Here is a 25,697-nt window from a genome sequence, read left to right as displayed (position 1 = left end):
TCTCTTTTCAGATCATGATACGATAGTCTTTTGAGACTGAAGGATGCCAATACATACTGTAGGTTACACTGCACATACGTTCTACATCGAAACCCCCAGACTGTTGCTCTTTTATACATTAATTTTAATTTTATACATTAGTAATTATATTAAAACCATTTACCATATTTTTCTGTATATAAGATAATACTTTTTGTTTAAAATATTTACCTAAAAATGGAGGGGCATCTTATACACGAGGGAGCCAAGAGGAGAACCACACTTGCGAAACTGCCAGTAGCTTATCTCTGCAAACTAGCCTCACAAGCGAAACTTCCAATTGCAGACGCAAGTTTACAGGTTTCCTTCAGTCATGAGCCTTATTTTACTGACATCAGTTGATGCTATAGAGAGTGTGTAGCCAGTGCCCACGTGCAACAGGGTTATGCGGTAATGTCGGAGCTTTAAAAATGTCAGAAAACAATAAATAAATAAATATCGGTATTGGTAAGCAAATGTCTTACTCAGCAAAATAAATGTCTCCTATTTAATGTTTAAAATATTGATTTCTGAATTTTGGGTTAGAAAAGTGGGCAGGGGGCGTCCTATATATGGGGGCATCTTAAAGACAGGAACGTACAGTATATGTTTCTGGTCTAGATCTAGTTTTTAACAATGTACAGGGAGGCTTAAAATAACTTTTGGTCTAAAATTAACTCATCATCAAGAGAGTTTACAGATTTCATCTGTTTTTGAGTTTTAACATAATCAAGATTCAGTGTATAGTTTTAATTAAGCCATGTTTGCTATTATTATTCTCAGTGACTATTAATGATGGAAATTTCATCCTTTATATATCAGAAAGCATAAGCCTTGAGCATTAAACTTAGAATAACTTTATTGTCACTTTAAATGTACACTAATCGGCATACATTGAAATGAAATTCCGTTGCATACAGCTTTCAAAGGGTCACCACCTCTAATATACACTACATAAACATGGCAAAATAAATAAATAAATATGCATATACTCACATATATTATATGACACAGAGAAACAACAACTTGGTTTTTAAGGAGTTTAAATATTATAATAGATAGTGTCTTTTCTTACCTGTCTATAAAAGGAATTGTAGTTCATTTTAAATAAAAGGTCACAGGAACAAATTCAAAATCTACTGCCCCAAATCTTGCATTTTGTTATGGATGTGCAGCATAATTGTTGGAAACTGCATGGTGATTAAAGCTGTCAAACAGAAGAGCATGTTATACTAAATCCCTGGATTTATTGCAGAATACCAAGATAATAATGCATCTTTGTTTATATTTGTAATTAATACTGTGGAAGAAAGTATGCTGAAAAGCTTGTTTGAGCAAGATTTATCTGCTGAATGAGATTACAATTGTATGTCACCATTCAAACAGTAATTGGTGCATTTCATTAGAACATAATTGAAAACAAGATTGATGTTAGTGCCATGCAATAAATGATCTTGATAAATATTTTATTGTGTGCCATGATATTGAGGGCATGTTTACAAAGAGGCTGATTATCCTGGTATTTCTATAGGGGTGTATGCAGTTCATGAGCCGCAATGATTAAGAAAGGTCTGCTATCATAATTAATATTTATTTCTTTTTATGGGCACCACAAAAAGCTCCACGTCATCTTCATACTAAATAGGCCGTTTTTTCCTAAGTTGAGAAATAGACTATAAGTATATTCCTTTATGGTAGCCTGAGACAGCCGAACATAGACTGATTGGTTGATTATGGGCCACCAAATCAGTGTCATCTCTTAACAATTATAGCAATAGCAGTTAGACTTATATACCACTTCATAGGGCTTTCAGCCCTCTTTAAGTGGTTTACAGAGTCAGCATATTGCCCCCACAGTCTGGGTCCTCATTTCACCCACCTTGGAAGGATGGAAGGCTGAGTCAACCTTGAGCCGGTGAGATTAGAACCGCTGAACTGCAGATAACAGTCAGCTGAAGTGACCTGCAGTACTGCACCCTAACCACTGCGCCACCTCGGCTCTGCATGGATGTTCTCCATGATGACCTGTATCTACCCTTGTTCTCCAGGTCCTTCAATCCTTATCTTCTTCCAATTCTGCTTTCCTTAATATATATTCCTAATATAGGTTCAATAAAATAAGCAAAAAGCACATAGCCTTGTCTCATTTCTTTGCCAACTTGGAGCCAGTTTGTTTCACTATGTTCTGCCTGTACTTTGAGTTCTAATGTGTATATACAGTAGTTGTGATACAGAAAATGAGATTTTCGGAATTCCCATTTTCTAAGTATGTCCCCGTTTGACATGATTGACACAATCAAAGGTCTTTCTATAATCAATAGAACATATACTAACTTCTTTCAATTATTCTTTGAGTTCCTCAGTTATCCTGGGTGTATATATCAAATATCAAAAGGAGGAGAATGGAAAACATAACTCTGGCCAAGCCATAGTGGTGGGGTGTTGTCATGTGTGAAATCTAATGCTATAAGTTTGATAATATAGTGATTTTTGATCTAGAGTTCCCTCTTCTATTTTGAAATATCTTCTCTGGCAGCAGTGACATGCAGTGAGGTTTATGGCTGGTGAGGCAGCATTTTTTTTAGACTTGTGGACTTCGACTCCCAGAATTCCACAGCCAGGCATGCTCAGTTCCGATTTAAAGCAACAGCATTTGTTTCTCTAAACTTATTTGCTAAATAAGTTTCCTTCTTTCTTTTTCTTCTCCCTTCCCCTCCTTCCTCCCTTTCTCAAACACACACACACACACAAAGTTGCACCAGGATTCAGAAAATTTAGGTTTTAGCAGCATTTTGGCTGGCAGGTGTAAGTAGAAGTGGAAATTCATTTTACTGAAAACATTGTTTTTGCTTATGATTGGATAATTAAAATTTCAGAAGACCCAAAGGCATAGTATTAGAGTGTTACATAGTGCATAAACTAAAGAACTGTCTCAATATGCTCCCACCCCTCTCTCTCAAACACACATACACACACACAAAGTTGCACCAGGAGGATGAAGTTTGAATTCCTCCCCCTCCCTCCAACCCACACGTACACGTACCTTTTCCAGCTGTTTCAGAGAGGATTTCAACTCTGCTCTTGCCTGCCATCATGAAAAGAAAAAAAATGTAAAAGGAAAAAGGCAAGAGCTGAGGTAGGCTGAGCTAGTTGCTGCCAGAGTCACCGTGTGGATGACTCTGCTTTTTAAAAAAGCCTCTAAAAAAATGCCCTCTACAGGAGGCAGGGGAACTATGTGCCTCATCTACGTCAGGAATTTTTCGGCTTTTAACCCTTGCTTAGCTCTGCTCGAGTGATCATAAAGTCAGACTAGATGAGGCACCTCGTTGTCCTGCCGCCTCCTGTAGAGGGCACTTTTTTAGAGGCTTTTTTAAACAGTTAAGCACTAAGTAGAGTCATCCATGGTGACTCTGGCAGCAACTAGCTCAGCCTTTTTCCTTTTACATTTTTTTTCTTTTCATGATGACAGTGGTGAGGCTCTGCCTCCCCTGACTGCATGTCCCTGTCTGGCAGCATCTGCACTGTTGTTATATTTTGAAAACAATTAAAATCAATATAGTTTTAGTGTGCCTTCAATCTTGGATGATGTGGGTAACTATCAAAAGTAAAACTAATCATGTTTGTTTCTTTTGATCTCTCCCATTATTAAGTTTATACAGTGTTTAACTTTATATTTTGTTGTTAGCAATTAAGAATCTTTTTAAAATGGGAAAGATTATAAATCCAATCATAATAAATTAAACAATTAAAACTCATGCATTTTTAAGACTTATTATTAAGTTCATCATTAGCCGATCTATCATCCGTACAACCAGAAGCATGACCCAATGGCAGAAATATTCAAATCATCTACAGCAGAGGTTCTCAACCTGTGGGTCAGGACCCCTTTGGGGGTCGGATGACACTTTCACAGGGGTCGCCTAACACCATTGGAAAACACATATTTTCAAAAAAATACAGAAAACATAAAATAATTTAATGGTTGGGGATCACCACAACATGAGGAACTGTATTAAAGGGAAAGTTGAGACCCACTGATCTACAGACTTGCAATCCACACAACTCATACAATTGGAATTACAAAATGTAGCTGTGGCGATAACCACAATCACAATGATGCTAGCACTATTGCCTGCCTTTGTTGATCAATGCTGCCCTACAACTATTGTTTATAAGATGATTTCAGAGCCCCGAGCCTCCTCAGCATTGTTTGGCTTTTCTTTTTTATCAGTCCCCAAGTTTAAGGTGATTTCTACTTATGTTTCTATGGCTTTTTTGAAGAATATGGTTTCATGTGTATGTTCAGGCATCAGAATACAGATGAACCAAAGTAACTGTTTAACACACACACAATCTTGAAATTATGTTCCAGCATGTGATTCCAAATTCAGTGAATCCATTCCTGAGTTGTTATACACCAAGCCATAAAATATCTCTCTAGTATAGGCTGTTCCATATAGTTCGAATCCTCTTTAGCGTAAATAACAAGATCCTTCATTGGTTTCACTGTTCAATCTGCCTTTGTGAGGTCAGCAGAATAAAGTGAAAATTCCATTGCGAATCTTACCTGTATCTCTTAGCAACATCTTTTCCAATAAGCTACCTATGTATTTTCATCATAGGAACATTTTTATTGAATCCTCATAATCAAAACAAGATGTTCAAGTATTAGAATGAAACTATTTATAGATGCATTATTTAAAAATAAGAAGTATGTTGACTAATTAAGTTCTGATCAATGAGTATTATCATTGCTTTTGTTCTTGAGTCTTCCTGGAGGGAAATCGTTGTTTTTTGGATGATGAGACTTAAATATCAGAATCACAGAGGTATGGCTGAAAAATTATTGAGTTTAATAAAATAAAGATTGCATTCTGAGAGGAGTTGCTTAAACAATGATTTGACTCTAAATAATTATGTCCAATGATTTGGATATAATTATTTACCACCAGGAAAAACTGGTTGATAATAATTGTTAATTTTATGTCCAATATGGAATGCTACAGTGATTTTTAAAAAAGAAATAATTATATCCATAAGATATAACAGCCTCCTAAAAAAGCACCTTTGAGACAACCATGACCTGGATGACTGAGAATCATTGGCCCTAATGATTTAAGGATAAATTCTACAGTGATTCTCGGGTACCTCAAAATTCTTGAAAAGTTTCCAACAATTCAGAAATGATCCTTTTAAAACCTAATGACATTAGTAATAAGGAAAAATTGGTGTTTGATATATAATAGCATTTGAAAGTATTTGATACATTGCTATTGGGTCTGAAAATTAGTATTTTGAAATAAAAACGGACTAATTAAACACATATAGCTCAAAAGTGTATCACTTGTTGGCTAGTTGAGGTAGAATTCACAATATGCAAATTTGATTTTTCTTACAAAGGTTATTGTTCAAAAATTATACATACTTGTCAGTAGTGGGTTTCAAACTTTTTTAGAACCTCTTCTTTAGGTGTGGCCTGCTTTTTGGGAGTGGCTTGCCGGCCATGTGACCAGGTGGGATTGGCTTGCCAGCCATGTGACTGGGTGGATGTTGCTTGGCAGTCATGTGACTGGGGGGGCGTGGCCAACTTGTAAAATGTGGTGAAACACACTTAACAATGCTCTTGCTTAGCAACCAAAATGTTAGAAACTCTGGCAATTGAAGCACGCAAGTCTTAAAGCTGTCAAGTTACAAAACCTTTACACCCCTAACCCTTTAGAGAAAAAAAACGTAGGGTTGTTCAAACTTGACAGCTTTAAGACTTGTGGACTTCAACTCCCACAATTCTTCCTCCAGTCATGTTGGCTCAGGAACTCTGGCATTGAAGTGTGCAAGTCTTAAAGCTGTCAAGTTACAAGACCCTTGCACCCATAACCCTTTAGAAAAACCTCAGGGGTGTTCAAACTTGGCAGCTTTAAGACTTGTGGACTTCAATTCCCAGAATTCCTCCTCTCGCTCTTCATCTTGATGATGTGCAGACGGGCGGGGAGGGGAGGGAACTGGAACCAGTTCTAAACGGCACTGTAGATTTGTAGAACCTCTTCTATATAAGAGGTTAGAACTGGCAGGAACCCACCCCTGATACTTGTGAAGATTCATTTCAAGTCTACTTAAGGAAGAACAAAACATCACTGTGTGTACCATTAAAAATAGGAATATTGCAAAAATGATGTTCTCAAATGCTGTCTTCCTTCTGAAATGATTTATGAGCCTTCATATGATATAGGAAATGAAAACTAGAAATCTGGATAAGTAATGATTGCTTCAAGAGAATGGATATCTCTGAAAGCACAGTACATCCTGATAGGTTGACCTCCAATAAATTACTCTAGCAATTTTCAAACTGAGAAAAGGAAAGTTTTGTACTTTTATGGATAAGAGACTCTACAGTATAGAGCTTGGCAATGCCAAGATACTTCTTTAGAAGGTAGGCAAGTGCCATGTACTGTCTGCCATCCGACTGATTATAATTTTCTAGAAACAAACATGAAAGAAAAGAGTATTTAAGCAAAGTATTTAAGATCACTCACAAAAACAGTCAAGAAACAGTATAGCAAGGAATGTATCCAATGTCAGCATGTTGATTTCCATGACTAAGTTCTATACCAGACCAAGCTGGCTGGCCTATGTTAACTGTTCTTCCTACTTTTTTTCTTCTCTTTCATTGAAATATATTCTAAGAAAAAAAGAAAGGAAAGGAACAATTAGAATGTTAGGAAAAAGCAGAATGTATAAACAGGGAACAGTATGAGTAAAAGATAGGTTGGAGCTAAATTTGGAGTGAGCTGTCAAATAGTTGGGGAGAGACTATTTTGCCATTCTGAAGATCTCAAACTTATCTTTTGTTCTTTCAGGATTTATGGAAACATGTAGTCTGAATCCTACTGAATGGATTTTCTGGTTATATGTTGTCTTGGAGACCACTCATTTCTTTTTGAGCGTTGCATTTTTAAATATATTTTAACTGTATGCCTCCCAGAGTTGTTGGAAGTTGAGAAGCCCATAAAGTCTTATTAGTACAACTATTAAAGTAGTAATACCTCTTTGTAGTAATATCTTATTATAGTAAAGAAATTCTTGCCTCCCAACATAATCATAATTATTCATCTCTCTCACCTTGACAAATGCCATTTATTTCTGGGCACTTGTTAAGACGTACAGTAATAATTTTTGTGTCTATGTATTATTGTGTTGTGTATACAAGGTGTGAAGGTTATCAGGCAGTGACAGTCATCTGATTTTTTTTTCCAATAGCATTAACAATATCATTGGAAGAGAATATTTGCAGCACACGGTATAGAAATTGTGCAATCTTACAAAGGTTTCACTGGCTTGTGTATTTATTATACTTAAGTCTCTTAAAGGAGGTTTATACAGTTTAGATGTTATATTAGCTCGTGACCAATTGATACACTACCCCACCAGTTCATCCTTACTGGGACTCTTTAGGGATAGGTAACCTCCTTACTAAATATTTTATGTTCAACGTTTAAGTAATTCAGAGCCCAATTCATCAGATGCTAGGAAGTTTTATTTGATGAAAAGCAAGTTAGTAGACTTGTCACATGCTTGTATTTCATGATAATTATTTTTAGCACGGTTGCTAATCCAGCAAGTTTCGTACGAATCTAACCACAAGATAATTGTCTGTTAAAGGCCACAGTGAAAGCTTCAATATCCTTTCTAAGTGGGTTTGATAAAAATAAAAAAGATCTAAAGATTTTTAAAGTATTGATTTTAAATATTAACAGGAGGCAGCAAGTATGTCTTATTTGCAACCTATCATGCTCACCATGGCCTAATGTAAATCAGGACTATAAATAACTATCTGTGGGTTTCATAGAACAGATGATGCCATTCCTGACCTAGAGATATAGACGTTTTATGCTATGTTGATGATGACTAAATAGTATCTTAATAGAGTCCAAATATTCCACATTGTGTCACCCTACATTCAAGATGTTTTTTTGCTGGCAGAAATATTTTTTTTAAAAAATGAGGAACAAAATGCAGGTATTTTTCATTACTTTTGGAATGAAAACAAATCAAACCATTACCTGGTAAATAGCAGGCCATCATTAGTGGGCCCACATCTTTTCCCCTTTGGAGAACCCTCCCTCAAAAAATAAAAACTTTGGGGGGGAAAGTTAACGGCTCAAAAAGGGCCTTTTTGAGAGTTCCCTGACTAAAGTATATTCTCTCCCCCCCCCCCAACCTGCCACTATAATATCTACCAGTGTAATGTTTATATTGTTTTGTCCACTGAATTCAATGGCCCAGATTATTGGATAACAGTAGCCACCATTGTATACATCATACAAACAAAAATTAAGACTAGCAAATTGAGCCTTAAAAATCCAGATGACTATTAGATGCAATAAAGAGCGACAGGTTTTGCTATCAGTAAGTGGCCCTTTCGATTTTTGTAACCCAAATCTGGTAGATTTAGTTGTTATCCTTGAATGGAAAGTATTGATCCATCTGAACAAAGTCTGGAAAGGGAGTGCTCTTTTCCACCCTTCCTCTTAAAATACAGCCCTGTAGGAGCTCCATTTCTGCTTTTCCAGTTTTGATTCAAGAGATTAGAGATAACATGCTGAAAAAAGAGCTAATGCAATTGTCTTTGTACAGGTAGGGAGAATATGAAGATTATATTGTATACATATAGAAGACAGCTGCACTATTGGGAGTTCTGCTGTGGATAATATTTTATTTATTTAGAAAATCTATATAGCCACTCACTTCACATAAACAATATATTCATGTGATATTCCCAATTTTATATGCATGTGAGAAATGTGCATGCATATCTATGTTACCAAGTTAAAAGCAGTATATATTAGGAACAGTTCATTCCTGGGTTAATTTCTTAAAAACCTTTCTCACACACCATTTAGGCTCTTCCTTCTGGGACTAAATCTGGGGCCTTTTTTTCTATAGTAAACATCACTGGGCACCAACTCTTATTTATCAATTGGCAAGTAGATTATATCCATCCAGCGAAAGTGTTATGAATGCTTGCTATAGAAAGGTTTAGCTTGAATGGATGAAGAAAATATAACATTGTGTCATTGAAATACTGGTATTTCAAGAGCCATGGTGGCATAGTGGTTAGAATGCTGTATTGCAGGCTATTTCTGCTGACTGTCGGGTTTGATCCTAGGTTGACTCAGCCTTCCATCCTTCTGAAATCGGTAAAATGAAGTCCCAGATTTGGGGGGGGGGGGTTAATATGCTGTAAACTGCTTAGAGAAGCCTTTAAAACACTGTGAAGCGGTATATAAGTCTTATTGCTTAGCGCTATTTCCAAATGAATGTATTACCTTAGATTCAGAATCCATTCAGAGGAAATCTTTTCAAGTTGCAAATGAGTCACCTCCTCCTCCTCAAAAACCCAGATACTGATGTGAGCCCTTTTTGCTATTACAGACTTGAGTCTCCGACACGCTCTTTGGTGATGGAGGCTCCCAAGGGAGTTTTGATTAATGCTGAAGCTGGCAACCTGGAAGCAACGTGCAGGACGGAGCTTAAGCTGCAATCCAAAGATGGTGAGGTACGGAGAAAATGCAGTACACTTCAGAGCTGAGATCAGGACTCTGCTTTCGTTCTATTGTCAAGGCTGTTTAATTTGCAATGAGTACAGAACAGATCTTAGTACATTTAGGCAATTTTCAGATTTAAAAATTGGATGTTAATTCCATTTAGCACTGGAAATTCTCTTGGCAATTCCATTGAGCATTGATTTTAAAAAGAAATATGGATAGTTAATATATTAAAGTTCCTACATCAAGATGGTGGAACTCATTGTATGCAAACTGTGTTTCTCTCATACAAAGTGGCAAGTTGATTAATTAGTGTTAAAAGGCTGGGATAATAGCAATGATGATAGGAAACAGATTTATGTAGCTGTAAAAATGAGTAGTACAACTAAATTCCCATTTTGTTTGACAGTTTAAAGTGAGTTTTTCTTGACCAGTATAATTACCTCTTATATCATTTATTTTGTTAGTGAGGTGGGATCAACTCACTCCTATTGATCTGTAGACCTGGCAGCATTTTTAATGGGTTAAAACAAACTCTTTAGATCTTTGAAAGTATTTAGGAATTTGCAATGGTAGTCGACAAATTTAATAACTCAGGCATTACCCAATAATCAAAGTGTACCAAGCCAATTTCAATGTAATTGGAACTATGGAATATTTTAATATTCAGTTGTCCTAGTTCAGTTTCTTGACATGCAAATGTAAACTATTAGCACTCCATTTAACAGCTAGGGTTTTCTGGTAAGGTCTTTGCAGTCAAGATGCAAACAGTGCTTCAGAAGGTATAAAGGCACAAACACAGTACCCAGCTGCAATCCCTGGAAACAACTGCATCTTTTCCCAAGATTGGGAAAAAATGCCAAACCATTCCAGATTAAAAAAACACGTAGCTGCTTTAAGATGCTGCATTCTGGCGGTATGTTTGTGCTGACGCATTTTATAAAGCATGATTTCAAAAATGGAATCCAAAACACTGCACACTCGTAGGGCGTGCCAAATTTTTCAACTTCCAAGCAGTAGGGGTGCTCAAGAGTGACATGCCTTGCGGATTGTAAAGATATCTTTGTTACTTTAACATAATTTAAATGTGTTGGGTAAGTAACTATATAAATATCATAACTTCTTAACATTTTGTTAGTTTTATTTGAAGTGAATGTGCATAGTCCTGATTTTTAGTTTTTAAAGGTATAGGTAAGGCAGCAACTCAGTGGTGGGTTTCAAAAATTGTTCGAACCTACTCTGTGGGTGTGGCCTCCTTTGTGGGAGTGGCTTGCTGCCCATGTGACCGGATGGGAGTGGCTTGCCAACCATGTGACCGGATATGAAGATGCCAACGACACTTGTCAGAACCACCTTAAATTACCTCACACACAGCACTGGCATGCATAAGAATCTGATGCAAATTTGTTTTTTAAAAGGCATCTTTGGTTTGTGTTAAAACAACTTCAATACACGCAATGTTCTGATTGCACCACAAACGCAGTAGTCATCCTTACCTTTCACAGAGGCACTGAGTTTTATAAATATGAGCATGATAGTGTAGAATAATCATATCCAAGGACCAGTGGTGGGTTTCTAAAAGTTTTGGAACCTCTTCTGTAGATGTGGCCTGCTTTCCGGGTCCACTGGTGGAACCTCTTCTAACCGGTTTGGTAGGTTTGACAAACCGGTTCTACCGAATAGGTGCGAACTGGTAGGAACCCACCTCTGCAGCAACTATAACTTGCTTTTTCTGCAACAAAGGCTGTAAAAGTTTAACATTGCCTAATAATGAAAGTGTCAAGCCCAGATACATTTGTGGCTGCTTGGGCCTTGGGTGGTATCCTATTCTTCTATCTCTCCTTAGTTTTCCCTACTGATGAAGATAACACACACATTCCAATTTTCAGCTCAAGAAAGAAGAACGATTTAGTCATTTCCACCTTTTAAAATAGCCTCTCTCAACCTTTTTATAACCTGCAGGAATATTGAAACAATTTTCAGGTCTCAGGGAAATGTTGAATGAATATTATATCTACAACTCGCAGTAAATTAGTGTGATCAGTAAGTGGTACATATAATCCTAGAAGAATTAGCAGTGCTGTTTTGAATGAACACGTTTTTTCTTCTTCTATCTTTCAACATACTTTCAAATCAGCTTTATTTCACTATTTTTTTTAGTGAAAAGAAACTTCCCATAGTACCTCGGATCATTTTTTCCTCTATAGACTATTTTCTTGGCTTAAGACCATTTGCCTCACCAGGACCTTCACACATACTGCTAACCTCTGGCTCTAACCCCGGGTAACAGTCTCCAGTCTGAGGTTTCATAACCGTCACCTCCAGCACATTGACTATAACAACAGTAGCATAACCTTCTCTTTATCTGTACCTATTAACTAACTAGAGCTTCCCCAAAGGTCCTGTTTCATGTAACAATAGACACAACAGTCCTCTTATATCTATTACACACCCAGACACCTAGCAAACAAACTGAATGCAATCACAACTTTCTGGCAAACTACAAAAAGCTTCCATAAAGCTTTTAATTAACTATTCAAATAATAATTTCTCCTAAATATTATTGCAACTATCAAGTTGCACTTAATTTGTGAGATAAACATTGAAAGAGTTCTGACCAAAATGCCTTGGTCCAGAGAGCTGGAAATAGCTATAAATTCAGTGGCCAAGAGAGCATATGAAAACTCTCTATACATTTTTAGAATCTCACTGAGTCCTAACACTGAAAATAGATACAGAAAGTGAGTCTCAATAAAACTCAGTTCAAGGTAAATCCTAACTGCACTTCTCTCTTTGTCTAGATTTCCCCCTTGTCTTCCCTTTCCTTTACTTCTCTGTACACATTCTGAAAATGCATTAACAGTTAGTTACAGAGTTTGAAGTGACCTTAGAGGTCATCTAGTCCAACACTCTGCTCTTGCAGGAGACCTATATTTGGGATTCGAACCATTGAATTGGCGACCTTTCTGATTGCCAAGCTCAGTATCTTAGCCATTATCAAAGCAGACTCTCTTTAACTGGGACATGACTGAGAGTGGTGTGTGGCAAATAGGATATCCTTTAAAAATTAAATATTAAAAGATAATTTGGATGAACGGCAACTCCAAGACAATATATTTCTAGGAATTCAAATAGTAGATAATTTTTGCTGTAATTAATTATGCTTAAAGGGCATTATATATCAGCAAAAAATCATCTTTTATCCCAGTAATTGCACATTTTGTTGGTCACTTGTAATGGAATAATATTGCATTTTTCTAGCACTGAATATCTGCTTATAGGAAATTTAATTTATATATTTCAAACAATGGATTTCCTGTGTGTCATTAAACAATCACAGAAAGAATAATATCAAAGACTACAAATAACAATGTAGAAAGAGCAGAAAACTGTTCTTTGTTTATTATGGCAATTATTAAGGGCTTCTAGCAGTGAAGATTGTAAACGTAGTTCCACTTCCACCATTTATAGGGGAACAATTAATTTAGCTTGTATTTTCATTTAGACTTTCCAAACTAATATAAAGACTAATGCACTGAAATTTGTCCATCTTTACTGGAGACATAGTGCATGAAGTGGAATAATCATGTTCCTGATCATAAGTGCCTCCTCCTAGGGCCCCATTTATGTATTAGCATAAGCATGTTGAAAGAGTCTTGTCTTCACATTGCCTGACCATTCTACATTCAGTCCTGGGGGATTATTTGCATTCAGGCTTTCATTTTAAGGTAAATAGTATTGAGGATAGAAACATTTACAATACAATGTAAATATAAAGGCAAATATTGGTCATCACTTTTAGCACTGATATAAGCAGACTTGTATCTATAAGACCATGCTATCTAGCCAACATTTATAAGATGCACTATTTGATGTGAACTCTGGATGTTTCTCTTTGCTATGGCTTTGTATAGGGCAGGCGATGGCAACCCACAGCTCTAGAGCCACATGTGGCTCTTTCATCCCTCTGCTGCAGCTCCCTGTCCTGGACAACTCTGCAATTGATACGGATTTTGGTTAGGACAGGTAGAAGAAAATGGACACCACACTAGGAGGAGACTCTATGGTGGGAGAAGCAGACTTCTGGTTGGCTCCAGAATTGAATGGGGGGACTTCCTGTTAGGAACTTTGTGGCTCTTTAAGTGTTTAAGGTTGCTGACCCATTGTATAGGGCAGTGGTGGGTTCTGGATTCCGTTGCAACCGATACGGTGCAACGGGGCCCGGCATCCACCACATGAACGTGTGCAGTGCGCGCATGTGTTCTTATCTCATGTGACACCTCCGCAATGCTCCAGCTGCTCAGCGGACCATCACGGAGGCACTGTACACTCCGTGCGCGTGCGCAGAAGTGCCAAACACCTCAAATACAGGTAAGGCAGGCGGGCGGGCCCTCCGGAGCACTGTACCGAAACAGTACCCGGTGCTCCCGGCAGGCACCAGTACGCCCGTACCAGGGCATACCGCCTGCAACCCACCATTGGTATAGGGATAGATTCAGCCCAGCAATTTGCTTGAGAGTATGGGATGTACGTATGCACACACATTTAAGAATGTCATGTATTCTATGTGAACTTATAACAGCAAGTACCTAAACAAATATAAGTATAACATAAAAAAATTGGGGTCTGTGTTAATATTAGCCTAATTGCCGATTCTTCACTGTATACATATCTATACTACAGAACGAAAGGCACAGTTAATTTACATCATGTAAATTACCTCACCAAGAGTAAAATTCTTTTTGTCTCCTTCATCTTCTCCTTCTTCTTTTTCAGATAAAGTTGGAGGCTTCAAAAATCAAACTACCTAGATTGCCTCAGGGATCCTATTCCCCTTCTGGATCCAATCAAAAAATCTACGAGCTGTGCGTATGTTCCAATGGGAAGCTGTTTCTGTCCCAGGCTGGATCTAGCTCCACCTGCCAGATAAACCCAAGTATCTGCCTTTGAAAGAGACTGTTTGCAGCAGACTTCATGGCAAGACAGTTAAGCTGCCACTTAATTTTGCTAGAACACAGAAAGCCTATCAAAGACTTGTGTGTATGTTTTGGGGGGGGGCGTGTGCGTGCATGTGTGTGTGTGTGTGTGTGTGAATATATAAATATATAGATATATATAGATATAAGTATATATAGATATATATATCCTTTTCCATAAAAACGAGGTTTCAGTACAAGAAATTCCAGGGTGATCCTCTTGGTGTAGCATTTATCATTCCTGCATCAAAATGTAAGAACTATGAGTGAACTGGATGCAGATCCTTTCCAGAGTATTCAGATTGTTGAACGTATGTCTCCATTTGTCAAGGGTTTTCAAGCCTCTCCAAATTTGAAGGCTAGTTCACATGTAACATTTAATCTACATAACTCTAAGAAGAAATTCTATCATGTCACAAGAGACTGCACCCAGGTTTAATCTGCCGTGTGTAAAGGCACTAGATGTGCAATTGCGGTTTCCCCAGCTGTCTAGGAAAGGGAGATAGAGAGATTACATTTATATGATGCTGAACAGAGATTCATGTACTATTGGTTCATCTGTGGACATATAGATAGATATCTGTATCTGTGGAGAAAGAGTATTGTGTATAAAGACAACCTAAACATGAAACCAAAAAAGCAAAGGCAGCACTCCTCGTGAAAGTAACAGACCAAAAAGGAAGGTAGAATATATTCAAGCTACAAGTAAAGTTCTTCAGTAAACAGAAGAACAGAGCGAGTTTAAAACATATATAAAACAAACCACTCTTGGAGTGGTTTACAGAGTCTGCATATTGATCCAAATAATCTGGGTCTGCATTTTACCAATCTTGGAAGGTTGAGACAACTTTGAACTCCAGACTGTGAGCAGAGTTAACCTGCAACGATGCATTCTAACTACTGTACCACCATACATCATATAATCAGAAGAGGCTTCAAGAAGGGCCTGGGAATGGTGTCCTGGAAGCAAATCATCTGATCATTACAAACATTCCCTGCAAAAAAAAAAATCCTAAAAATAACTCTTCTAAAAAAAAATAGTGATTAAGCAAAGGTAGCAGCAAAAAGAAAGACCTTTTCAATCATACTGTTAAAACCAAAAACCTAAAATGAATTGCACTTCAGAAAAGGTGAAGCATGTGGTTTATGTTCTGTCCACCAATATTCTGTGTCTTCTATAGTGGAAAAGACACATGATTCATGCAATTGATTCCTTAGCTGATCCCCAAATGTGTTTCTAATAGTCTAGGAAATAGAACTGGTCTATAACTTCCAAGATTTGGGGGAACACGTAAGTTATTGGTTACTCTTCTAACAAGCTTGAAACCTCAAGCCAGTTTTGAGGCTTTCTGGTCTAGAGCACACCAAGCACTTCCTAGTCAGCTCGATTCAGTTTAGATAACATTCTCACTAATGGTTTCAGTGGAGTTTGGATTAAGCCATTTCTAAATATAGTTAGGTGCTTCAAGTCATTGGTTAAAAAGACTTGGAGATACCAGTAAAGTGCACTTTTGATGGACAGTAAAATGCATAGTTACAGATTAGATTTGCAGTGCAATCCTAGACATTCTTACTCAGAAGTAAGGTCAAATACGCTCTATGAGGTTTACTTTACATAGTTAAGGGTGCAGCCTTAGTGACTATATTAAGTCTTTAAAGCATTGGCCAACTCAGTGGTTGTTGCAACCTACTTTGAGCTACTTAAATGCAAGGGGGTCACCCAGGATAATAATTGTATTGGGACACAACTATATACCATCTCTGTTAAAAGAGGGAGACTTGTGCCTATGCCTTAAGTCAATGCACTCAGCAAGGAGAAGCACATCAATATTTATCTTATTATTAAAAACATTTTATCTGATACTTTAGACTAAATGTTGGAAAGAATGGTGATTGCAATGTTTGGAAGATGAATGCGGACTTATGAGGTAGACTTAACTAAAACTGCCAAGGCTGAGAGGCACTGGTAACCTCAATCTTGTTTTTGTCTGAGTAATGAACATCTAAATTTATACTGAAGGTACAACTTCAAATCATCAGATGTGTTTGTGAATTGTGTTTTTGCTTTTGTTGTTCATTTCATACTGAATAGCGATTCACTGTAAGACTCATTTCATTAAGGAACATTTGTCAGGGTGCCCATGATGGTAAATGAACTCAATGCTGCAGAGGAAATAGTCATATTGCAGTGTGACAAGGTTTTATCTTTTCTTCTATCATCAATTTTACCGATAAGGAAAGAAACAACTTTATTGAAATGAACTGCAGGTATCTGGGTATTTGCTTCTTTGTTTCTGAAGGGCTTAACTTTCTGCTAGTTTAGTCTGTATATTCATTTGGCTCCCGATCTTTAGTTTGGCTGTTAACTAAATTGACAGTAATGAAGAATGTTTATGGAGAGAGAAGAAATACAATAGCAAAAATAAGACAAACAAGCCATTCACAACAACCATCAAATGGTTTTTAGAATCTAAGCTTAGGTGCTGAATTTGGTTAGCAATTTAAATTAGGCTCCCCACAAACAAAACCTCATCACATAGCCTGGTTCTAAAGTCCATTAATTCAGCTAACATAGTCATTAATGTACATTGGGTTAGAGAAGGCTGTCTTAAAATATGGGAGAAGTTTGCCATCCCCAAAACAACGAAAGATCTATTGGAAAAGATGTTATTTACTTCCTTTGCTAAAAATTACTAGGCTTTAATTTATTGTTCTTTTAAAATCATATGTAAAAAGGTGTTTTGATATTTGTAAAATTACATATAGTCATACAAAACATTTCCTCTTTCTTTGCTCTTTCCCAATCTAAGTTGTAGGAAGCTTAAATCTTCAAAAGTATGATTTGTATGCAATCTATAATTGTACATAAAATCCCAATAATAGTATGACTGTCATTTTTTTAACCACAATGGTGGTTGTAACAATGCACAATGCTTTTATAATTAGCTTCCTTAAAGATGGCAGATACTTGCCTGTTTTGCAGGTAAACCTATCAAATCAGTCATGGGAAAGATGGATGCCATACTCCAAACTATTCCAATTCACTTCGTTGAAAAGATAGATTTCCCATTATATTCTATATTGTTTTTTTCCAAAATAAATAATACCCAATAACAAACAAAATATGTTCAAAGGGTTAGGATTCAGTATTAAAATAAGTTATTGGTAAATTTTTAAATATATGGAGCTCAATTATAATTATTTAATTATTTGTATACTCTGATTTTGATCAGTCACAAATACCTTCCATATAAAGTTAAGATTTGTACCAGGGTGAATGTTTTTAAATAAGGCATTATATATCAACAATTTGGACACATATACAGTATGTTTTATTAATACTTTTAAAAACTGATAACCTCTAACAAATGTTTATTATTTTAATGTAACATTTGTTTCCCTTTATATTCTTCTACTCTCCAATTTTAATTTTAAAAGAGATTTCTACAGGCTTCTGTGGAAAGTAATTGTAAGGGGAAAAAACCTTCTTACTCTAAAGCAAAGATCCTCAACCCCCAGTCCATGGATCGGCACGGGCTACAGCAATCCAGAAACCAACCCATGCAAACAAACAAAGCCCCATAGAGCCGAGGTGGCGCAGTGGTTAAATGCAGCACTGCAGGCTACTTCAGCTGACTGCAGTTCTGCAGTTCGGCTGTTCAAATCTTACCGGCTCAGGGTTGAGTCAGCCTTCCATCCTTCCGAGGTGGGTAAAATGAGGACCTGGATTGTTGTTGGGGGCAATATGCTGACTCTGTAAACCGCTTAGAGAGGGCTGAAAGCCCTATGAAGCGGTATGTAAGTCTAACTGCTATTGCTATTGCATCTGAGGGATACAGGCAGCACACAAAACCATGCCCCTTCTGGTTCACAGAAAAAACCTCTCTCCAATGAACTGATCCCTGGTGCCCAAAGGTTTGGGGGCCGCTGCTCTAAAGGGATTGTTGCCTCAAATTTTGGAGTGGTCACCTCAAATTTTATTAGTGACCGCTCCATAAAAAACTGTCTGGTTTTTCCATGTAATAATCATGGAGTTTGATGAATTCCACAGAAGTCTTGAGAGATTAAGTTTACTTTATTGGCTTTATCTAATTATTTCAGCTCAAGAAAGTTTGGTATGCTACTTTCACTAGCATTTTTGTCCATTTTTCTCTCAATGACCACTAGTATTCATCTTTGGTTGCCAAGAAGAAGAAATATAAATGGTGGACTTCCACTGAAGTCAAGCTAAGAAGAATAGGCTGAAATGCTAACTGTGGGTATCCAAAGGGTTTTCTCAGTAAGGATTTAGTATGAGAAACCTTATTCTCCAACTCACATTAGTTAAATGTAGTGACATGTAGATGATATCAAGCAGTTATATTTGTTATTCGTTTTACATTATTTATTTTTGAAATACTCAAAAGTTCTTGTTATATTTAGAATACCTCAACCAACTATAAACTCCATGGTTAAGAAGATAGGCCTGCAGTACTTTCAGCACACTTTAAAATAACTTTACATCTGAGAAATACGGTAGACCTGGTTGATATCAATGGTCTGTACAGAAGTAACCTAATCCTATTAACTGGAAACAGTTTGCATTATTCTCTGGTTTGGTTTGATTCAACGGTTAGTGTAATTTTAAAGTCGAAATGAAAAGTTATCATTTAGAAAATGGTCACAATGAAAAAATATTCTTAAAAACAGTTACAACACTATTTAGGTAATGGTTGTTTATAATTAAACCAACTCATGCTCTGATGAGAACCTGACACTTAATGAAATCATTTGCTCCCAAAACATCAAGCATATACAAATTGCATACAGATGCAGTTGCTAGGGATCATGTTGTTAGGTGTGGTATAGTCATTTTTAATCTCATATAACTAGCTATAAAATCATGGGACAACTTATCTTACAATAGTATACCCATACCTACATAAGCATACATAATCTACAGGGACTGGATACGTGTAGCCTATGTAAGATAGCATTGAGATGAAATACAGTATGATAGCAGTTCAGAAGAGCATGTGGGCTTGTTCTGTGTCATCCCAGAGGGCAGGACTAAGACCAATGGACTGAGACTATAAGGAAAAAGATTCAGTTTAATAATGAGAAGGACTTTCCGGATAGTAAGAGGCTGTCAGCCAATGCAATAGATTGCCACATGAAGTGGTAAATTTCCTTTGCCAGGAGCTTTCAAAAAAGAATGGATAGTCACTGTTTATATGGAGCCAAAGTTTGTGCATGAGAATGCATGAATTTCTAAACTCTAGGCAAGAATTCAAAACTTTCCCAGGTGGTGGGCAGCACTGTGTTGGACACATGTTGGAAGAGTTGGCTGTCTCATGATTTTTTTTCAATTTTTATTTGCTACTTTTTAAAAAATGCTTTCAAATGGGGTCATGGAAGGAAAGGACCCTTGGTACCCTTTACTGGGGGTACCCTTGGGTGCTATTGATCCCTGCTATGTAATCATCAAATTAGAAGGGATCTCAAATATCATGCAGGGCGAAACCATCCTGCTTGTTACATGCTAAAACATTTTAAACATTATTTCCTATTATTGTTTAATGTGGTATAATTGTTTCTGTTTGATTAATTCCAATCTTATAAATGAGCACTAAAATCAAAATTAAGCAAGAGGTTCTTAAGCATTATAGTTCCACTTATTCTTTAATACTGGAGCATCCCTAGTAGTAGAATTTAAAGTCTCTCTATCTATTAGGAAGTCATTCTCTGGCGCACAAATAAGCAAAATATGGGGAACAGTTGTGAACCTTTTAGGCCCATAATGTCTTTCTTCAAGTCTTGGTTGCTTTCTAGAAATGTGTCCAACTTGAAGCTTGTTCAGTATTCATTGAAGTCTTGTGGGTCTTTGTGCTCGTTACATAAAAAGCTAGAAAACAGAATGGCAAATCAACTTTAGACTTACCTGTGATAATATTTTTATACAATACCTTAATAGTTTCTACTTGTGGGTTTAACCTCTAAATTAGGGATTAAACTTCAGATACAGCATTGGCATATAGCAGGAAGTCTCAGGACACTGAGTTAGAGGTAGCTTCAGTGTGACATGGAAACCTTAATTGCAAAGCTCATAGATTTATAGAATGTAAGAGTTGGAATATATCTTAAAGATCATTTGCTCCAATTCCTTGCTCAGTGCAGGAATCTATGATTATAGAACCTATTATTATGGCCCTCTAACTTCAGTTTTCAATACCTAAGCCTCTCTCTACCTCCTAATTCATGTTCCATTCCTGAGCAGCCCGTAACAAAATCTATTTGGAATTTAAAGCCATGGGTTTTTTCATTCTACTTTCTGCAACAAATTGGAACAATTTACTCTGTCTTGCATTACAGCTGATCAAAAGATAGCTATCACATCTTTCGCAATCTTCTCTTCTGCAGGCTAAACATACCCAATCATTCTTCATCCTAGTCATTTTTCCTTTTTTTTAATCTGCTCTTCCTCCCAGTTCAGATCTCTTTCACATACGCTACGGTGAAAGTTTATCATTTTAAAACTAATTGAAAAAGCTGTAGTGTGCATTTCTAATTAATATGGACTTTATTAAATAACATATGTAGATTTAAGGTGACTTTGAAATATTTCCCAATGTGGAAGAAATTGAATGTTGTCAGCAAGCTTATAAAGTATATGTATACCTCCAAAAGTTGCCATTCATAGAAAATAACTAAAGGCATTGAAAATAAATGGAATTTATATCTAGGTAGTTATTTATTAAGACTGCAATGTTAAACATATATCTCTACTTGGGGATTGGGGATACTTTTTAGCAGCTAATGTCCCTTGTTCAGATACTCTTTTGAAAGTAAACTTCAAACAAATGCGAGCATTTTGATGTTCATTCCAAAGGCAGAAAAAATTACCAAGAATACCAAGAAAGTGTTACTTGATATCTCCATATAGCTACACACACACACACACACACACACACACACACACACACACACCAGAGAGGAAAGGTTGTAGCACATCCATGGCTATATCCAATTTTAAATTGAAATGCTGTGAGAGAATAAATTATGCTGCAGAGGTCAAAGGCTCTATCAAACAACACTTTCTCCAGTATGAATGATATTCTTGGTAATTGTCTCTGCTTTTGGAAGCACCAAGATACTTGCATTTGTTTTAAGTTTATTTTCAAACTGCAGAGTATCTGAATCAGAGCCATAGGTTGCTTAAAAAAATCTGCAAAGTGGAAAGAAAAAAAATTGCTCATTTACATTATTATGTTCATCTAATTACAATTCCTGTTTGATTCATAATGCAATTATGCAGAAGTGCTTACAGGTACCAGCATCTGGCAGATCTTGTCTGACTCTAACACGTATTTGGTTAGTATGTGGCTGGGGAATCCCAGGGCTCTCTTCTAGATAAGGATATTGATTTTTTTTTTTCTGGAGGAAGGGCAGTAGCAAACTAGTGACATTCTTTTGCCAAGAAGCATTGGTGTATGTGTAGTCATCAAGAGTTAATCCTGCCTTGAATAAGAACTTTTTTATAAGTCATCCCAGGGGTGTCAACCTCGCAATGACACATTGTCATCACATGACGTGTCATAACTTTTTCTCCCTTCACTAAAATGGGGTCGGGCATGACCAGTGCAAGATGCTTCCGGGCCACGAGTTTGACACCCCTGAATCAGCCAAATCAAAGTACTTCCACACCCCTGCCATTTCTTTCCCCCAAACTCTCAAAAACAGTTGGGAAATGTCCTAATATCACCTTCCGTTAATTCAGAAATGCTGAAAATGAGCATTACTGTTCCAAAAGAAGCTGTCACAAATCCTGCAGGAACAAATTTAACTTATTCCATCCAAAAGGAAATACATTTAAAAATGAAGCAGCCTGTACTTTGCAAATGGCTCATCTTTTGCCAGCATACACCTTATGGAACCTGCTGGAAGGCGGTATGAGCCAAGAATTCCTTCTATGGAGAAGCCATTGTCCTTCAAATCTCATAGCACCCCTTTTTGTCCTGTAATCTCTGACCTAGCCCTCAACATTTTCTCAGGAGTGCTTTTCAATCCACTAGAGGAAATTAGAAAGCTGTGGATTACAGAAGGGAAGAATAGCATAGGAGAACATCTCACTGGACTAATGGAAGACTGTCAGCAGGACATTGGTATTCCTGTAAAGAAATTCAATTGATTAGGGTTTTGTGGCAATATTTTCATCTTTCTGCTTCCTCACTAGTATATTTTAACAACATCAGACTACAAGTTCAAAGGCAAGGTGAGATAGTGGGTTGTTGATAATTTTATCAAATTTAGTTTGCTTTGTTACTGCTGTTTCACTGGGCTAAAGGAAAAGCTAAAATAGATGCCCCATTGATGAATCTGCTTAATCTTTCTGTTATAGGTGACAGAAGAAAAGATTTGATTTCTTTATATTAGCAGTATAGCTACACTACCAAATACTTGAAATAAAGTTGGGCTGCTTTAAGAAAAATCCACCCAATTCCCTTTTTTTAAAAAAAAAAAATCACACTGAAGCCCTTCAAAAAGTTTCTTTATAGTGAATTGTAAGAATAAGTTTGCTGACTACAATATGTCAGATCCTTTTTTATATTGTGACAGATTTTTTTTCTACATTCATGTTTGTGTCTTCTTCCATTTTCTGTACTAAAGTCATAATCATGAATAAGACAAGGCAAAAAATAAAAAACAATCAGAAGACGTCTGCTGGTAAATGCATTACTGCTTTCTAAAGCAGTGTTATTCCTGTAAGCTTTTACAAGATTTTTCTCTAGCAAAGCAGCATCTGTAAGCAGTTTTCAATCTGAAAACAATAATGATGCATATCATAAATAATTGTATAGGACTTTTTTCATACCAGTCCACTGGTTTAAAAAAGGAGCAATGTGGTGTTTCCTATCGTTTATACTAATAACTTTCAGTTGAAGAGTTCTTTGGTTCATTTTCTTGTATGCTGATAAAAAAAAATTAGTGTTTGTTGTGTTTTTGATAGTAGACCCTTTATTTTGGACTGAGTTTTCAGGCAGCTGCACTGGATAATTATTGTTACCCATATTGATATAATAAATAATTGATACTTAATGAGTATTAATGAAATACCCAATTTTACTCACAGATACCCAAATACATTACCCCAAATAGTATATTTTGCTTTGCAGTTTTTTTCCAGCCATACTACACCCATCAAGCTAATATCGACATCAATGCAGCAACAAGTTATTTGTATGAATAGTGATAGGTGTGAATGCAGTCTGAAGTCAGAGGGCAAAAAGGTGAGTTCTGAGCAAAGAAAGGATACTATTTTTAGACAAATGTAATAGAATCCTTGTAAAAATTTAATATAAACTTGTGTAAAACATGTTACTTTCTGCAGCTGGAATCTAAATTGTAGCTATGGAAGATGATATAGAGTTTATGAGCACCATTTTTAAAAATGTGATACTGTAGTTATAAAAATCTTTACAACATTGTACACTATTCTATATGATATTGTGAACAAAATGGAATGATTTCCATTTCTTCTGCGTAACTGCACCAAGAAGGGGCAATCTGCATGCCTTAAAGACTTTACAGTAGCCCCCAAGTCCAACTGTCATGCTCCAAACACTGGAAAGCTATAATGTAAATTTTAAAATAATATTCATATAGCCCATCCAAAAATATTCTGACTCTATCCATGTAGATGGCTCCCTCTATTTTGTATTAATCCTACCATCTAAAAGCCTTTCCCCCATAAAATCTGAAATCAGCTGCCCAGCCACCCTAAGGTTGCCCGATCCTGATCTAAAGCACAACTTGCTGACAAACTCTCAATATGGCTTTATAGTTGAAAAGCATCAAAAATTATGAACAGCTTTTATTTTTCACCTTTGAACATTCATTAAGATCATTACGTCAACTACTAATCAGTTACATGTATGGAAGGCAGTCTGCCTTGAAAGGAGCATCAACATTGAGGAATAAAGCTAACTTTTGCTCCTGCCCCCATTTTTCCAATCAGTTTGCAGCAATGATGCAGGAACATGGGCATGATAGTCAGCCCCCTGCTGGACCAAGAGAAATTAGGTGCCAAAATGTAAACCAACAAGATAGCAGCAGCTAAAGTTCAATTAATTCCTCGCTTACTTGCTCCCGCATAGCACCGCTGCTGTAATCAAATTTTAAATGCCCCCAGCTGCTACTGAGTTAGAAAAATGATTCCACCCCAGATATTCTGTCATATCTATTCCAGTTCTCAAATTTGATAACTATCCACTTTCTTATTGAGACAAAGAATAGATAAAATCCCATCACAGTTTCTGAACATCTTTAATTCACCAGTAAACCACCAAACTGCAATGTGGCTGTGGCTGATCACAAAAGGTGACAATTTGCTGTTGTTTATTTTTTAAGAAAACAAATAGGATTTGTCCAGTGTCCAGAATCATTCTTGTAAATAACAATGATGCTGAAGACTGGCCCTTTACTTTGCATCATCATAATTTCAAGAGAGGTAGGTGGAGGAAGGACCAAGGATGGTGAGCACCAAGGCAGCCATCCAAGGGCACATTGGTATTTAGATTTCAGATTTGGCACAAGCCAATATGAAGCAAAAATGTGCTCTTTTTCACTGCAATAAATGAGCTAACCCTGTATTGAACCTTCTGCAGCTCTTTATCTTAAATGCTTAAATCTAACTGTCATAGCAATAGCACTTAGACTTATATTCCACTTCACAGTACTTTACAGCCCTCTCTAAACAGTTTACAGAGTCAACATATTACACATAACAATCTGGGTCCTCATTTTAACGACCTTGGAAGGTTGGAAGGCTGAGTCAATCTTGAGCTGGTGAGATTTGAACTACTGAAGTTCTGAAGCCCAGTTGGCAGTCAGCAGAATTAGTCTGCAATACTGCATTCCTACCAATGCGCCATCAACGCTCTAAATGCTCCTGTACATTCTCAAAGAAACGATTCTCTATTGCCCTTTCTGTTGGCTAATGTTCCTGAAAGAAAATCTAACTCAGTATACTCACTAATAGTCCGCCTGGTGTTTTTCAGTTCCAGTCAGGTTTATTCTTGTTTTGTAATTCATTGCCACCCACGACAAAGATTCTTAAGGAGGAATTAGTAGATAGAAAGTAAGCAGAAAGTAAAGAATTCAGTTGAGCTCTTTAGTGCTTCAA

The 25,697-nt window shown here is 36.7% G+C and overlaps 1 protein-coding gene across 3 annotated transcripts in view; it reads left to right on the top strand.

The window, feature by feature from the left end:
* Nucleotides 1–18,109, top strand: part of SGCD (sarcoglycan delta) — a 468,122-nt gene extending 450,013 nt beyond the window's left edge. For all 3 annotated transcript variants that reach the window (XM_087709402.1, XM_087709401.1, XM_087709403.1), the window contains 2 exons: nucleotides 9,448–9,571; nucleotides 14,337–18,109. In XM_087709402.1, the coding sequence (XP_087565528.1) occupies nucleotides 9,448–9,571; nucleotides 14,337–14,510 (298 nt within the window). In that variant the 3' untranslated portion in view covers nucleotides 14,511–18,109. The remainder of the gene's footprint in view (nucleotides 1–9,447; nucleotides 9,572–14,336) is intronic.
* Nucleotides 18,110–25,697: the final 7,588 nt, after the last annotated feature.

This window comes from Thamnophis sirtalis, unplaced genomic scaffold (assembly GCF_051295495.1).
Source record: "Thamnophis sirtalis isolate CommonGarterSnake01/CBP01778 unplaced genomic scaffold, rThaSir2_p1.2 scaffold_3, whole genome shotgun sequence".
NCBI classification, from domain to species: Eukaryota; Metazoa; Chordata; class Lepidosauria; order Squamata; family Natricidae; genus Thamnophis; species Thamnophis sirtalis.
The sequence above is the reverse complement of the archived record's forward strand: the minus strand, read 5'-3'. Positions and strand labels throughout refer to the sequence as shown.